This window comes from Falco cherrug, chromosome 5, assembly GCF_023634085.1.
Source record: "Falco cherrug isolate bFalChe1 chromosome 5, bFalChe1.pri, whole genome shotgun sequence".
Lineage (NCBI taxonomy): Eukaryota > Metazoa > Chordata > Aves > Falconiformes > Falconidae > Falco > Falco cherrug.
Window position 1 is genome coordinate 57,151,445 of NC_073701.1, and position 14,492 is coordinate 57,165,936.

The window sequence follows — 14,492 nt, forward strand, 5'->3', positions numbered from 1 at the left end:
AAAGTCTGTGACAGGCATTTAGACCCCCTCTTCACTCACAGATGCTGTGTGTTTGGGTTTTGCTGCTGTTTTTTCTTGACCAGAGCATTGTTGCTAGAGCAGATGATGACTGCTGCCTCCTCTGTGTTCTTGACATTCCCTCTTCACTACGCACGGTCACACATCTGCTTTGTTTTGGGGGGTTTACTTAGTTTCAGTTCACATTCACGTGGTGAGCAGTTTATATTTAATAAGTGGTGTTTTGCAGGGGAAAAATTGTCATTGCCCTTTCCCCAGTGTCCTAGCATAGTCTTTTGAACAAAAACGGCTGATTATTCAAATTTCTCTCTCATGTATGCTAGGCTGCAGTATGTAATTGCTCACCACACCTTCTCGTGGAGAGGAAAGATTCAAAAAGTCACATAAATAAATTGCAGACTCCGTGCTGCCTCCCAGGCAGCTAATGGGTTTGGGGTTGCTCTCTGTTAGATCGGAGTCTCTTTTTGACACCATTATTTTTCTTCCAGCTTGATTTGAACCTGAATGCCAGGCAGGGGTGGGAACTGCTAACCTCAGAAAACTTGCAGGAAAATAAATCCAAGCAAGCACTTCCAAATGTCTTGCTGAAATGTGCACAAACCCACTGGCTCTTTATTACTGTATGTAAAAGTATGTCTTTACTTTTAAGACCCATTTTTGGGGGTGGCAGTCACATTTACGTTTAGACCGGAGTTCTCCCATAAGTAGGGAATTAAACTCCAGTTGTAAGGAGATGACTTATCACAACCCTGTCAAATGTCTGTCTGCTCAGCCCTGCTGAAGTGTTTCCCTGTAAAAGGGAAATGGTTGTATTTTATGTCCTCTTTCTCAGTGTGGGGCACTTCTGGGCCACCTGTCACTAAAGTGAGCTTGAAAAGCAGCTCACTCAGAGGGAACCAGGCCAGTCCTGGGGCCATCACCTCTTCCCCACGCTAATGGGAGCCAAGCTTACCCCATGGGAGGCTACATCTCGAATACTGGGTTCAGGTTTGGGCCCCTCACCACAGAACAGACACCGAGGTGCTGGAGCGTGTCCAGAGACGGGCAACGAGGCTGGTGAGGGGTCTGGAGCACAAGTCTGATGAGGAGTAGCTGAGGGAATGGGGTGGTTCAGCCTGGAGAAAAGATGGCTCAGGGGAGACCTTATCGCTCTCCCTGACAGGAGGCTGTAGCCAGGTGGGGGTCGGTCCCTTCTCCCAAGTAACAAGCGACGGGACAAGAGGAAATGGCCTCAAGATGCACCAGGGGAGGTTTAGATTGGGTATTAGGGAACATTTCTTCACCAAAAGGGCTGTCAGGCATTGGCACAGGCTGCCCAGGGACATGGTGGAGTCACCATCCCTGGAGGTGTTTATAAGACATGTAGATGTGGCACTTAGGGACGTGGTTTAGTGGTGGATATGGCAGCACTACGTTAACGGTTGGACCTGATGATCTTAAAGGTCTTTTCCAACCTAAACGATTCTGCGATTCTATGATTCTATGTATTATATTTATGTAAAAGCCATCAAGAACTGTTAGTAAAATGTCTATTTCATCTAGACTGTGCCCTAGTTATCTGTGCCTTAGTAGCTCCACTGGACACCACTGTTTGCACAATCCAGCGGTTACTCTGAGAGCAAATTAACTGGTTTTCTGCCAAAGCACTGACCTCCTGTGATTGATTGACCTGGCAAACAGCCCTCTGCTGACAACAGGGTATAAAAAAGGGACTTTTGAGTAAATGAGTGCTGTTAGACTCTGAACTGTTTGGAGCCATGAGGGTGATACTGTTGGCTGTGGTTTACATCCCATTCACCGTGGCTGTGGAACGGTAAGAAACCACATCTAGCATCTCTGGCACGTGTCTCTGGCTTTCTGGGGTGACCCATGCTGGTTGCTACTCAGGGTCTCAAAAAAGAAACATTTTTTTTTTTAAAGAGTATTTGAGAGCTCTAGAAAGGACAACCAGTTAATTTTTGTGTGTTTATTTTACTTGCATAGAGTCCCCCTTGTTCATTTCAAATCTATCAAGAAACAGCTGAAGGAAAAGGGAGAATTAGAGGAATTTTGGAAGAATCACCACCCCAGCATTTTCGCCCAGAGATACCTGCATTGCTTCCCTGCAGATATTGCGTTATCGGTAGGAACGGCTTCAGAACGGCTGTATGATTACATGAATGTAAGTACAGTTTTGTAATGCAATCATAAGGACTCACTGTTCTCTTGAAGGCAGACTTTTTTCCCCAGCACATTTCAAATCTAGTCTCTCCATGAATTTATAGAGCTCGAGATGGGTCATTGCTCTATGCTATAAATGTTAGATCATAAAAAACTAGTTTACCAGTCTGCAAAATAAAGCATGTATAGATCTAAGTTAGCATGAGACCTGGGTAGGAAACTGATGTAGTCTAGCATTGGTAGTCCTGTGACAAATTTGATTTTTGCATAGATCTGTATTGGACTTGCTGGGTCTCCAAACCAATGTGGAAGGTTCGCTGTATCAATCTTGGTTCAGGAATGGGTTTTTAGTAGCAGAACCTGATTACTTCATTTAGCTGTATTCTATTTGTCAGAAATTTGGATGTTTGCATGTTATAAAAAATACCCCAAATCTCATTTATTTGATCACAAATCAGTCATAAATCAGTGATAACAAAGACCCAAGTGGAGTTTTTATTTTTCTGCTTTTATCTCCTGAGCTTAATGTGTACTGAACATTGGAGACTGACCTGGGTCTCGCACTAACCTGGCTGAGTTTACCATTTAAACTGAAAAAGGAAAAAAAGCGTTTCCTTGGATCTCAGACAGGCAGGTCAGAAGGTCAACCATTTTGTAAACTGTCTTTCCAGGTTTTAGAATTTTGTTCATTTGGATGGTCTTTGTTTTCTGTTTTATTTGGTTCTTCTGTTATGCTTATCTAAAGGAAAGCTAGGTTGCAGAAATGTTGTGGAGGCTGCATCTGACCAGGGGAGGGAATGGAAGGGAAGGCCAAATAAATTCAGCAAGAACTTCCTGACACTTGAGTGCCATAAAAATATATGTCAAGATGAGCTAGACGTGTGTAAAATAGCAAGGGAGACTGAAATATTTCAGCCTGCTTTAAATCTTATCAAAGAGGCGTACCTCTTCAAACGACAAAACAGGACCCAGCTCCCCAGCACACCCAGCTAGCACCAGGAGTGGTTTTTGGAGGTTTCAGGGAGAGCAGTGTGTTTGTGACTTTTCTGTTTGTTTGGGGTTTTTCTGATGAACATGTCTTAGAGCTGCTTCACTTTACAGATTAACTGATAAAGGTGTCTTTAATACAGGAAGGAATAAAATCCTGCTGTATAGCTGGATATTCTCTTGAATGGCACCCTTGCTTGCCTTTTCATGATTATCTCGCTCAGGCTGTAAACTCTGGGGTCAGAAACTATATTCAGTGTATTAATTAACAAGTATGCACTTGAAGATACATATTCAAATATTTGTATTGCTACAAAAGGCTTGGCACTTACAAAAGGCTATTGCTTTTCTATCTGTGTGTGAATTCCAGAAATGCCTCTTCCTAAAAATAGGTCTCTTAATGCTGAAGTGCTCTTCCAGGGCACTTCATAGGGGATGTGGATAAGCTCTTCACTCCAGCATTCACGTGTTCACAGATTATCTCTAGCCTCAATTGGTATCCAGGGATGGTCAGCAGTTTCTTTATCCACTGGATGAACTTTGTTCCATACATCAGAAACAGTCTGTGCAACAGAATTAATTTTTTGACCTGCTAATAGCTGCTGATTACAAAGGAAAAAGCCCAGCCACATGTGACAGCATTTGTGCCACTGGTTGGAGCCCTCTGACACCAGTGGATGCGGGTCGTGCTGGTTTTGCTTCACTGATTTCTTACTGACATCAGTAAGGAGCTGACTGAAAGCCTGTGTGGTTGTGTGAGAGCTTTGTGTTGGGGCTGACCTTGCCACCACTCAGGTCGGGCTTATTGGCTTCATGGGGAACCCAACTGAATGTTGGCTCAAAAGGCTTTAAAAACGCCGCCCCGTTATTGCATGCAGCTGGAGTGAAATCTGCGCACAGCCACTCGTGGAGCCAGACGCACTTCCCTGCAGTGTGCTTTTGCAATTAAATGAAATCGCACCAAACTCCCTGAGGAGCATTGCGTGATGCTCCCAAGTCTGCCTTTTCCTCAGGAATATCTCACCGGGAGGCAGCCTGCTGCTGACCGTGTTGTTCCTCCCCCAGGCACAGTACTACGGAGTTGTGAGTGTCGGCACACCACCGCAGAGGTTCACCGTCGTGTTTGACACCGGCTCCTCCAATTTTTGGGTCCCTTCTGCTTATTGCATCAGTGACGCATGCAGTAAGAAACATTACCCTCCCTTATGCTCCTTGTGGCTTGGGTACCTTGGCCACTTCTCCTTCCCCAAGGAGCTCTGGAATCCCTGCAGCAGGGATTTTGGAGGAGAGGACTTGGAGCACCCCCAAGGGCCACTCTCCCCTCCCTGGCTTGCTCCTCCACCTCTGCCCCTCTGTGCCACCCTGCAGCCGGGGCAGGCGCCTGCTGCTGCTGCCAAGCGTCCCTCCACACCACGAGGTGCCTGGTGTAAAAGGCATGAAAATAAACCCGTTATCTGCTGCTACCAATAGCAGTGGAAATGCCCTTTTTTTTAATATTATGTCTTTAAAACCCAAAAACTAGAGTGCCTGCAGGGGAAGAGGGATTTCCATCGACCCTTCCTTGTAGGACAAGCAAAAAATCTGTCTCTCCTACATCTCATCTGGTTCTGCATCGGGGAGTGGGTGCATTTCTGGGGCCTCCCCTCAGTGCACGGATGTTATTTTTTGTGTAGGGGTGCACCAGAGATTTAAGTCCTTTCTGTCAGATTCGTATGAGCATGGAGGGGAAGCCTTCTCCTTGCAATACGGCACGGGACAGCTTCTGGGCGTTGCTGGCAAAGACACACTGCAGGTGAGCATCCACCTTAAACAGGTGTCAGCCTCCGGGTCAGCTGTTTTCAGGGCACTTCAGACACTGGCCTTGTCCTGGAAATCCTTGCCTTGTTTAGACAAGGGCAGGGTGAGGTCCCACCAAGCCGGGTGCTGAGAGATGCGGGTGCTGCTCCAGCTTTGGGCTACCGAGACAAATCCCTAAGATTTTCTTTTTTCATTTCTGCTTGTCTCCTTGGGGCCTGTCTTGGGTTTATGAACAAGCAGCCACAGAATTAAGGTATTAAAAGGAATTGGTGCAGCCTACCTGCCAAATGGGCACCTGCTACATGGATGCAAGTCATGCAAGGATACCCAGGCTTTATAAACTGGTTGAATCCATTGATATGGCTCTGGAATACAGCTGATTTCTTGTAATTGGTGGTGTCTTTGCTTTCAAATGGTTGTGGATTTTTTTTTGGTACCAAACAGATAAGTAACATCTCCATCAAGGGACAGGACTTCGGCGAGTCGGTGTATGAGCCAGGAACAACCTTTGCCCTTGCCCAATTTGATGGAGTACTGGGCTTGGGCTACCCCTCCTTAGCAGTGGGCAATGCTCTGCCCGTGTTTGACAGCATCATGAACCAGCAGCTGGTAGAAGAGCCGGTCTTCTCTTTCTATCTGAAAAGGTTAGTCTTTAAAATGACACTGCCAAAACAACCATACATCTGTATAAATCTTAATCTCTAGAAAGTAATTTCCCCCATTTCTTGTTTTTTGGTGTTGTTTTTTTTTCTCTCAATTTGACACTGAAAAATATCGAGTGAAAAGGAAAAATGTTATGGAGAGAACCATGAATTTTTGAACAGGGAGTTATTCTTGTTGGAGCAAGTCATAAACAAAGGAAAGGCTCCCAGCCCAGACTTACCATGTCTGTGTTGCTAGAGTTTTCCTTCTGACCTGTGGAAATGATCAGAAATGCCATGCTACGCCCAAGTAGCCACATTTCAGAAAAGAAATGTTTTTCCCTAATCTGGACCTGTTTATCCAGTGTTTATTCTGAGGTGAGAGTAACTACTGGCTCAACCTGCCCCTGATGCATTCCTTAGCCCTTGGCAGCCTACAGTAAGTCTTCTCAAAGGTTATTTGGAGGCTCTGAGTTGGGACATATGCAGTTATAATTTAGAAATAACCCTTTTCAGCCATCTATATCTGAATTTAGAAAGGGCTGTGGTTTGTCTTTTGCTTTTAAAGTGTAATCTTATCAATGCATGCTGGCACACTCCCATGTCTGTGTTAACCTGTCTTCGCTTTCAGAGGAGATGACACCGAGAACGGTGGTGAGTTGATTCTAGGGGGGATAGACCATTCTCTCTACAAAGGTTCAATCCACTGGGTCCCAGTCACTGAGAAAAGCTACTGGCAAATACACCTGAACAAGTACGTATGCGTGCATGTATGTATCTATGTATGTATGTATGAAACACTTGGTGGGTTTCGTCTCCTCAGGTAAAACCCACAGAGGCAGAAGCACCTAGAGATACAGATGCAGGAGGACTCAGCTGCAGTGTTTTACCCTTGTGTGTCTCAAAGAGGGGGTTCACCAGGATGAGGCCAGGGTTTATTAGCTCTCCAGATCAGCTGTGGCACGAGTAGCTGGTTTCTGGGAGAGCACGTTAATACGTTTTAATATGATACACCAGTGGTCAAGCTGACTCTTGGTTGACTATTCAGCTAAGAGATGAAGGCACCCAGGAACTGAATCCAACTCTGGGTCCTGCTCTCACCTTTCCTGTTAACCTTAGTCAACGTAGTCAGTGTCCCTTTGTTGCTCCTCCAGCAGGCTGTGTGAATTGACGAGGACACATACCTGGGGGTGAGGGCAAATTCATCAGCAGGCAGGAACAATCAGGGCTGTAGGAGCTCTAAGAGAGAAAAGCGGGTCCACAGACAAGACGCCTTCCCATGCAGTTCCCTTTTATTACCTTCTTTTCTTCACAGACATTCTTGTCTTTTAAGACTGGCAAAGCTTGGCAGCTAGTTTTAACGTCAGTCCATACTCTGTTATTTTAGCTAGCAATAATATGCTGCTTCACTCACAGTGTATGTCATTTGCTTAAAGATGCTTTGTTTTAACACTTGCAGTATAAAGATCCAGGGCCGGGTGGCGTTTTGCTCCCACGGCTGTGAAGCCATCGTTGACTCAGGCACTTCTCTTATCACTGGCCCCTCTTCACAAATCAGGCGATTACAGGAGTATATTGGGGCAAGTCCATCGCATACTGGAGAGGTAAAAACTATTCAGCCAGAATACAGCCAAAGGGGAAGAGAAACTGGTATTTGGTGCAAAGAGCTTGTAGGGTGGGATAATAACCAAAATAATTGCTCAGAAACATTTCGGCTAAACCTTTGTTTCCAGGAGAGCATTGAACTGGGAGCCAAGCTAGTTTTAACCCATCTACTTTCCTGCCCCAGACCTCCTCCCAAATGTCCACTTTCACTCCCATACTTGTCCATACTGGTGTGTAAGGAAATAATGGGGGCATCTGTTTGAGGAATCGATCTCTAGTCTACATCAGAGATCATTTTCTTTTGGAAAATCAGAGGTTATTCAATGTCCCCAGATATAGCCATTAGCTCCCCTGAGCCAGGAGGGGTTCAATCCTGATGGCAAGTTCTGACATCGTCAAATGGAAAGGGAAAGGTACTTTAATTACAGCCCCCACCACGGCTCCTCTGACAGGACCTCTCACCGCCAGCGTGCGGCAGAGCAGATGGTGTCATGCCGGGGCTACTGGGAGGGATGCACAGTGACGTCCCTCACAATGCTGGCTCCTGGCAGATGAGCTGTAAGGTGTGGGACAGACCTCGCTGTCTCTTACTCTTCGTCCCAAACCTTATTGCTCTGTCTCCTCCCTGGTTTTCCTCTCTTCCCTGCTACTCTCTCTTGTATCCCTCTTGCTGATGCTCCCCACCACTTCTTCCTGCCCCTGCCCGCTCTCTGACCAGCACCTTCCACCTCCTCCAGCGGCCAAAATGGCTTTGATGTACCACTCCATGGCCTCTCTGGCTCCACGCCTGCAATCCCTGGCTCCCTGCACGTGTCTGGGGAGCTTGTGTGAACCGAAGTTGCTCGAGGTATGACAGGCTTTCCCACCACCTTGCCCACAGGCCAGGCTGGGATGTCTCTCTGCTGCCCTTTGCATCTCCCTGCTGGCAGTTTTCAGCTGGCATGACAGAAATCCCTGTAACGTCTAAAGTATTGAGATAACAAACCTGAGATGGCTAAACCCACTCGCCTCCAGGGAAAAAGCAGCTTATTTTTACCGTGCTTTATTGCTGGCCCTTGGCTGACTCCTACGGGTAATTACCACGTCGCCACAGCTCCAGTGCCCCTAGTAAAGCTGCCACATACGGCTTCTGTTAGCCTTGCAGTTGTCTTGATTGATCTGGACCCAAAACTGCACTTGGAAGAAAGTTAAGAGTGTTATGGTTGCCCAGTGCACTTGGCAAAGATCAGAGACAAAATTGGCCTCTGAATCTGCCTCCTTTTGTAAAAGGAGGAGCTGGAGTGGCATCTGTGTAACCCCTGAGACTTCTGATTCTTTCTCAATTAAACTTTAAATTTTGTTTTTATTCACATTTTCAGATACATGTCAAACAGTAAGCTTTGATACCAAGGTACATGCTAATGGATATAGATAAAATATGTATTTCCAATGTACTTCCATTAGTGTAATACGAACAAGGAACAGGTCATTGCAGTATAAGTTAATATACTCTGGTGCTGATGTAAGAACCCTCAGCCAACATCTCAGATTCTGCAAAAAAGCATCCTGAAAATAACACTCTCTATGACTGTTTGTAGCAACCACAGACAGGCTGAGTATATTGGCTCAAATCTATCCCAGTATAAGTGGGTGCATCCCTCAGTGATTTTACCAGAACTTTTATCTCTTTCCAGCAAGGATTAAAATCATTCTGGCCATACTAGTTATGTAAATGAGTTATGTCCTTCTTCTCATATCCTACAAACCATTCTTCTGGCTTTTTTACCCTTGTCCTCTTTATCCCATGGCTTATTTTATTCTAATGGTATGACACCTGATAAAAATACACAAGATTTAGGGTTATATTTTCATAAAGCAGATTTTAAACCAAGGAAAAGTAGATTCTTCCTCCTAGGAAGCCTCTAAAACAATGGCTTTAAACACTACAGTTTACAGCTAAGATCCCTCCGGGGCTGGGAGCATTCTGCAGTGCCATTTAACATGCCAGTTGTCTCATGAAATAACTAGAAAGGGCAGGAAATTATCTTCTGTGTTACTGTAAGTGACTGTATTATTTATGGAAATTAATGACCATGGCAGAGTTTAGTCCTTCTTCTGCTTTTTAAATCCCACTCCAGGGTAGAGTATAAGTATAAAGTGCTGTATTGCTCACTGGCTTTTTTTCCCCCTAAAACGATGTTGTTTTGGGAGGGAGTGGGGTGAGCCGCAGCCATAGGGTGCTCCCTGCGTGGGCTGGGGCAGCTCCCTCCACCCAGCCAAAGCCAGAGCATCGGAGGACTTTTGCTCAACAGACATTGGTAATACGGGTTTGCTGGGGCTCACGTGCTCAGTTTTGCTTACGAATTGTACAGTGGGATGTGAGAGTCCCCCTTTACATTGTTCCTTTTCGGGCTCGCAAGGGTTTTAATCAGCCCTGGGTCCCTAGGGACTTTGGTGCAGTGGTTTGGGCTACTAAGCTGGTTTGACCCAGTGCAGGAGCTGGAAAGCCGGGCCATAAGTCAGCCTGATGCTGTTTCTCTGCAGTAAATTCACTATTAACTGCCCCCGAAGTCTTGAATTCAAAGGACAATACTTAAAAAAGGCAAATTGATCCCTTCTCAATCAGTGCATCGCATACAGTTTCTTGTAGACTGCAGAAGACTGTCAAGCTCGCCCCACATAAGCTTCACGATTGGACATCACGAGTACAAGCTGACAGCAGAGCAATACATCATAAAGGTATGTATCCGCAACCTCCCCGCTCCCTGTTCCCTGCTCCCTGAGCTGGGGCTGGAGCAGGCTGCCACAAGGACACGTGCTTTCCCTTCCAGGAGTCTATTGAAGACCAAACCTTCTGCATGAGTGGCTTTCAGTCTCTTGACATCACCACTCGCACTGGCCCACTCTGGATTTTAGGAGATGTCTTTATGTCTGCATTTTACTGCATTTTCGACCGTGGGAATGACAGAGTGGGATTTGCAAAAGCTGTTCATAGGAAGGATTACTACTGAGTCATAATAGCGTTTTCTCTGCCTTAACCTGAATGTTAATGTAATGATCTTCAACACATAAGTGAAGAAGAGCTTTAACTGAAACTCTAGACCTAAATGCAGTCGTGTTGCTCCCCTCCAGGTTTTAAGGGCTTTGGAGTGGTCCTTGTCCCAAGTTACATAGTTTGTGGTTCAATCTCTATATGTTTACAATTCAGAAACAGTTTTTCCTGAATAACTGATGGACACCACAGCTGCCAGGATGAAGTGAAAACAGCTCAGTACTCAGATTTGTGAAAGAGCAGGAGAGACTGCTGAACAGTGCCAGGCTGACAAGATAGCAGTTATGAGTTGGGGAAAGTAATCTGAGTCTAATCTGGTCTGGATATCCTTTTTTCTTCTTGTGTGCTAGTTTCTAGCTCATTTCCTACTGTTTCCCTTTTGCTCATTATTTTCCATGGTTGGGGTTTTGTCCAACTTTGTTTCCTTAGTGCCATGGAAATTCTCTTTATATTGGGTTGTTCCAATCAGTTTGTACAAAGAGAAATTTGACTGATGCCTGTGTGACCACTAATTTCCACTACTGTTCCTTGCACACCATTTTCTGCTGCTTACATCATATCTCAATCCTGCTTTTTCCCTTGGGTTCATTCTCTCTTGACACTTTTCTATTCCTCTTTTGGGTCTCAGTGTTTAACGTCTATGACTTAGGTCAGATGCTGCTTTACCTCAGCGGTGCGGGCAGCTGGAAGCAGCATCTACTTGCATTACAAAATATGAACTGCAGCCCTTGCAAAGGGAGATGTAAAGGGATACCGCAGCATTCCTCCACCTCAGATAAGTTATGGGACCAATGCACCAGCATTAGACATCTACTGCCCCCTGCTCAGCCGCTTCTTGTCAGCAGCAGCTGCAGCTTCAGTGCTGGCAGAGGAGTGAAACAGCCACAGGTAGCTGTGCTGATCTGGCTAAGGAAGATTCACCTAAATTATAACCACTGGCGTATTTGTTTGGATCGTTAAAGCTGATACTGTCCCCGTACACATAAATAAAACTTAACCAAGTAAAACCTGCTTTGGTCTTAGTGCTGTTTCAGTTTTGGTTTATGTTTTCTTACAGTGGTTCCAGTGCCAGAGAGGATGGGGAGGAGAGGATGCAACAGCAATTGAAAATCCGGGCTGCTCTGGGAGGAGAGAGATGGGATGTGTTGGGATGCTGGGGCTGCTTGTGTCTTCCTAAAGCCAAAAAGTGTCTTCAGCCAGGCACCTCCCAGGCAGGACAGGGCTGTGGGGAGCTGGAGACCAATATCTCTGGGGCAGGGGCTGGCAGCCCTGGGGGACGTGCTGCTGCAGCCTGTCTGGGTGTGCTTAGCACAGACCAAACATGACAACCATTACTGGCCTTGGCAGCGTTACGATCACAGCCCCTTAGGTTTTAAGGCTTCAGTTGCAAGACTCAGTAAGTATTGCTAAAGTGACACAGTTTGCCTGCAGGTATCTCTGAAATACTGATCTTGCCTTCCAGTATGAAATATGCCCTCTCTCTGGTGCACATTGTCATGACTGTATTTGCAGCCACATTGTGTCAGACATTTGGCATCCAGACTATCAACCTCTAGCAATGGGGACTCTGCTGCCAGTTGTCTCTTTTTGCAGACAAAATTGAGCTGTACGAAGTTACCATGTATTTCAGGCCAATCTTGCCTTGTTTCCCCTTTGTCCATACCACTCCTAAAGAGCAGAATGGCCATGAGCTAACTTATTTGTCTATAAAATGTCATTTGTTTGGTCGTAAACGAAGACAAACATCTATAAAGCCTTATCACTCATTTAACAGCAGTGGGGTATTGTTTTCTTTACTGTGCAGCAGACTTAACACTCTGGTACATTTCCATTATTTCTAAAATACATATATATTCCTCAAACATGAGCCTGCAGTCAGAGTTAGAGACCTGTTATTTATGATGGGGGATTTCTAAGGGTGGCGGGACACATCCCTGCAGCCAGTTGGTCCCTGCACTGATATCTCAGCTCTGTGAATCCAGCACAGAGTGTGAACATGTCCTAGAAAGAGGTGGAAAGTCAGGCAGCATGTGCAGGGACCGGCTGTCTCTTTGTTCTGATATATCTCATCCTGCTCAAGATTAACACCATTTCATAGGAGCAAGCCACTGCTCTGACCGATTTGTCTCTCCTAGCCCTGTTGTCTCCTCAGTCTTTTCCAGCTTTGGCAACTTCTACAGGTCTGCCTTGCTGTTCCTGGTAGACATCAAGTTCACTTGTGTGGTGGGTCACACCTTTGCCAGAAGTGCTTCTTGACAGTTCAATACAGTCAAGATGACTGTGTTTCTCCAAGTGCCTTTATTCGTGCAATAATTCTATATTGTTTATACCAGTGAACATGAAATGTAAGTGGCTGGGTGTGCTAAAATTTACCATGCTAAGGCAAATAGTTTAGTGAGACAAGCATCTAAAAGCACATAATCCCAAAAGATAATTTAATACAAATACAAGTCAGAGCCTGCAGATGTTTGCTGAAGTGAGATAACAGAATAAATGAGGAGAGGAAATTCTCCTGGTAACTCATCTCAGCACTAGCTTCTTTACAAGCAACAAACAGAACATTATAGCTGATCTGGAGCTGGCCTGCTACGTGTGAAATGCTATTTGTGCATTGCGGATTACACTGTGGGACTTCAGAGCTGTCATTCCTAATTTAACATGCATCTACATATCTAATAGACACCTCTGTGGGACTTAACTGAAGTGTTTATCTACCTAGTGGCCAGTGTGTGGCCACCCTTGGCCTCCATCGGAGAATGAACACAGTTGCTGGGCCAGGGAGCGCTGGCAGAGTGAGCGGGAGGAGGTAACAAAATCATTGCTCATGAGACACATAATGTCCTGGTGGAAAGCAGCAGTGTGCGCCCTAGGTAGCAGCCAGGCTGAGAAGGTGGTGATGGAAGGTAGGCCGAGCTGGATGATGAGAAGCTGGGAAGGCTCCTTCAGGCTTATCTGGGTTGGGGAGGATGAGCACTTTGCTCCAACACCTTGAACCCTGGTGGAAGCTGTGTGAAGGAGGAGAGTGAGGAGGTGTGGTGGGACTGGACCCTCAGCGCAGATTTGTAGTGGGCACTTTACAGTCATCTCTGATTTCTGGCTTACATTCCCTTACAGACCGAAGCACAGTTCCTCAGGCTCATGTACTGTGAGGAGAGAGCTAGATATTTCTCCACAGCTGTTGAAACCCCTTCCTATACATGCGCATCTGGGAAGGGTATGGCCGTATTCTGCTGAAACCTGTATCGCTCTCCTGACTTTGACAAAGTGCTGCAGAGGAGTGTTTCAGGCTCCCAAGGAGAGCAGCAGTTACTTTAACATGTGTCTAGCTGTGTGACTGGAGCTGTCTGGGTATCCTTAAAATGTATTGCTTATACTAAAAACTTACCGTTTGTTAAAGTTAAGCTCATTGGTAAATGGAGTTCCTTGACAGTTGTAGATGCAATTAAATTGCAAAAATATTGAATTGAAAAATGTGGCTTCAGCTAAAAGAAGAAACAGGGAATAAGGAAGGGAGCAGGAATGCTGTAGGAAAATATTTTCTTCTCTGCTGATGTAAGAAAGGGAAAACTAGGTATTTCCATCATTGTCACAGGTCGATAGAGCCCTCTTCCCCAGGGCGAGCCAGCAGTCTGGGGCTTGGAGGACTGAGGAGCTAGAGATTGTAGCCAGAAGCTGGGTATTGGCCTAGGAAGGGCCATCCAGAAAATCAGACTGCTAGGCTAAGGTGCTCTTTATTTCAATATAATTTGACTTTGTTGAGGCTCTTGTTTTGTTGGTCAAACCTCAACATAGCAGCTTGATTTGCCTGAGGACTTGCTGCAGAGTGGCCACGGTGACGTTGCACCAGAACGCCTTACTCCAAAGCTGTGATCAAACCTCACCACTCAGCTGCTGTCAGACACCAGCATTGCCTTATCTCATGGTGTGAAGAAGCGTCTCTGTAGGTGCCTGGGAAATCTGTGCTTGGGCTTTTCTGCATACCTGGAATTCCCATAATACGAGTTCAAGTAGCTCTTTCTTGGGCTAAGTGTCCTCTGCTTCCCAAACTGATGGGGATACCCACGCTTTTGTCTAGTGTTTTTGAAGGATTTGAAAGCGTGGCACTGCTCAGACCATATCTGGTGCACACCAACAGGAGCTGATTCCAAGACTGAAACAAAGTTGGAAGAAGTAGAAGTGGGGAGGGTGGTTGATTTTTTTTGAAAGCCTACCCAGGTGAGATAGCAGAGTCCTGCTGTATGTGATACCCTGCT

At 45.7% G+C, this 14,492-nt stretch overlaps 1 protein-coding gene across 1 annotated transcript; it reads left to right on the plus strand.

The window, feature by feature from the left end:
* The first annotated feature begins 1,759 nt into the window (after positions 1-1,759).
* On the plus strand, positions 1,760-11,251 carry LOC102049037 (cathepsin E-like). The gene is made up of 9 exons (XM_005431878.3): positions 1,760-1,831; positions 2,002-2,179; positions 4,231-4,348; positions 4,839-4,957; positions 5,407-5,606; positions 6,235-6,357; positions 7,063-7,207; positions 9,828-9,926; positions 10,019-11,251. The coding sequence occupies exons 1-9, from the start codon at positions 1,776-1,778 to the stop codon at positions 10,196-10,198; spliced, it is 1,218 nt and encodes a 405-aa protein (XP_005431935.1). The 5' UTR covers positions 1,760-1,775; the 3' UTR covers positions 10,199-11,251.
* The last annotated feature ends 3,241 nt before the right edge of the window (positions 11,252-14,492 follow it).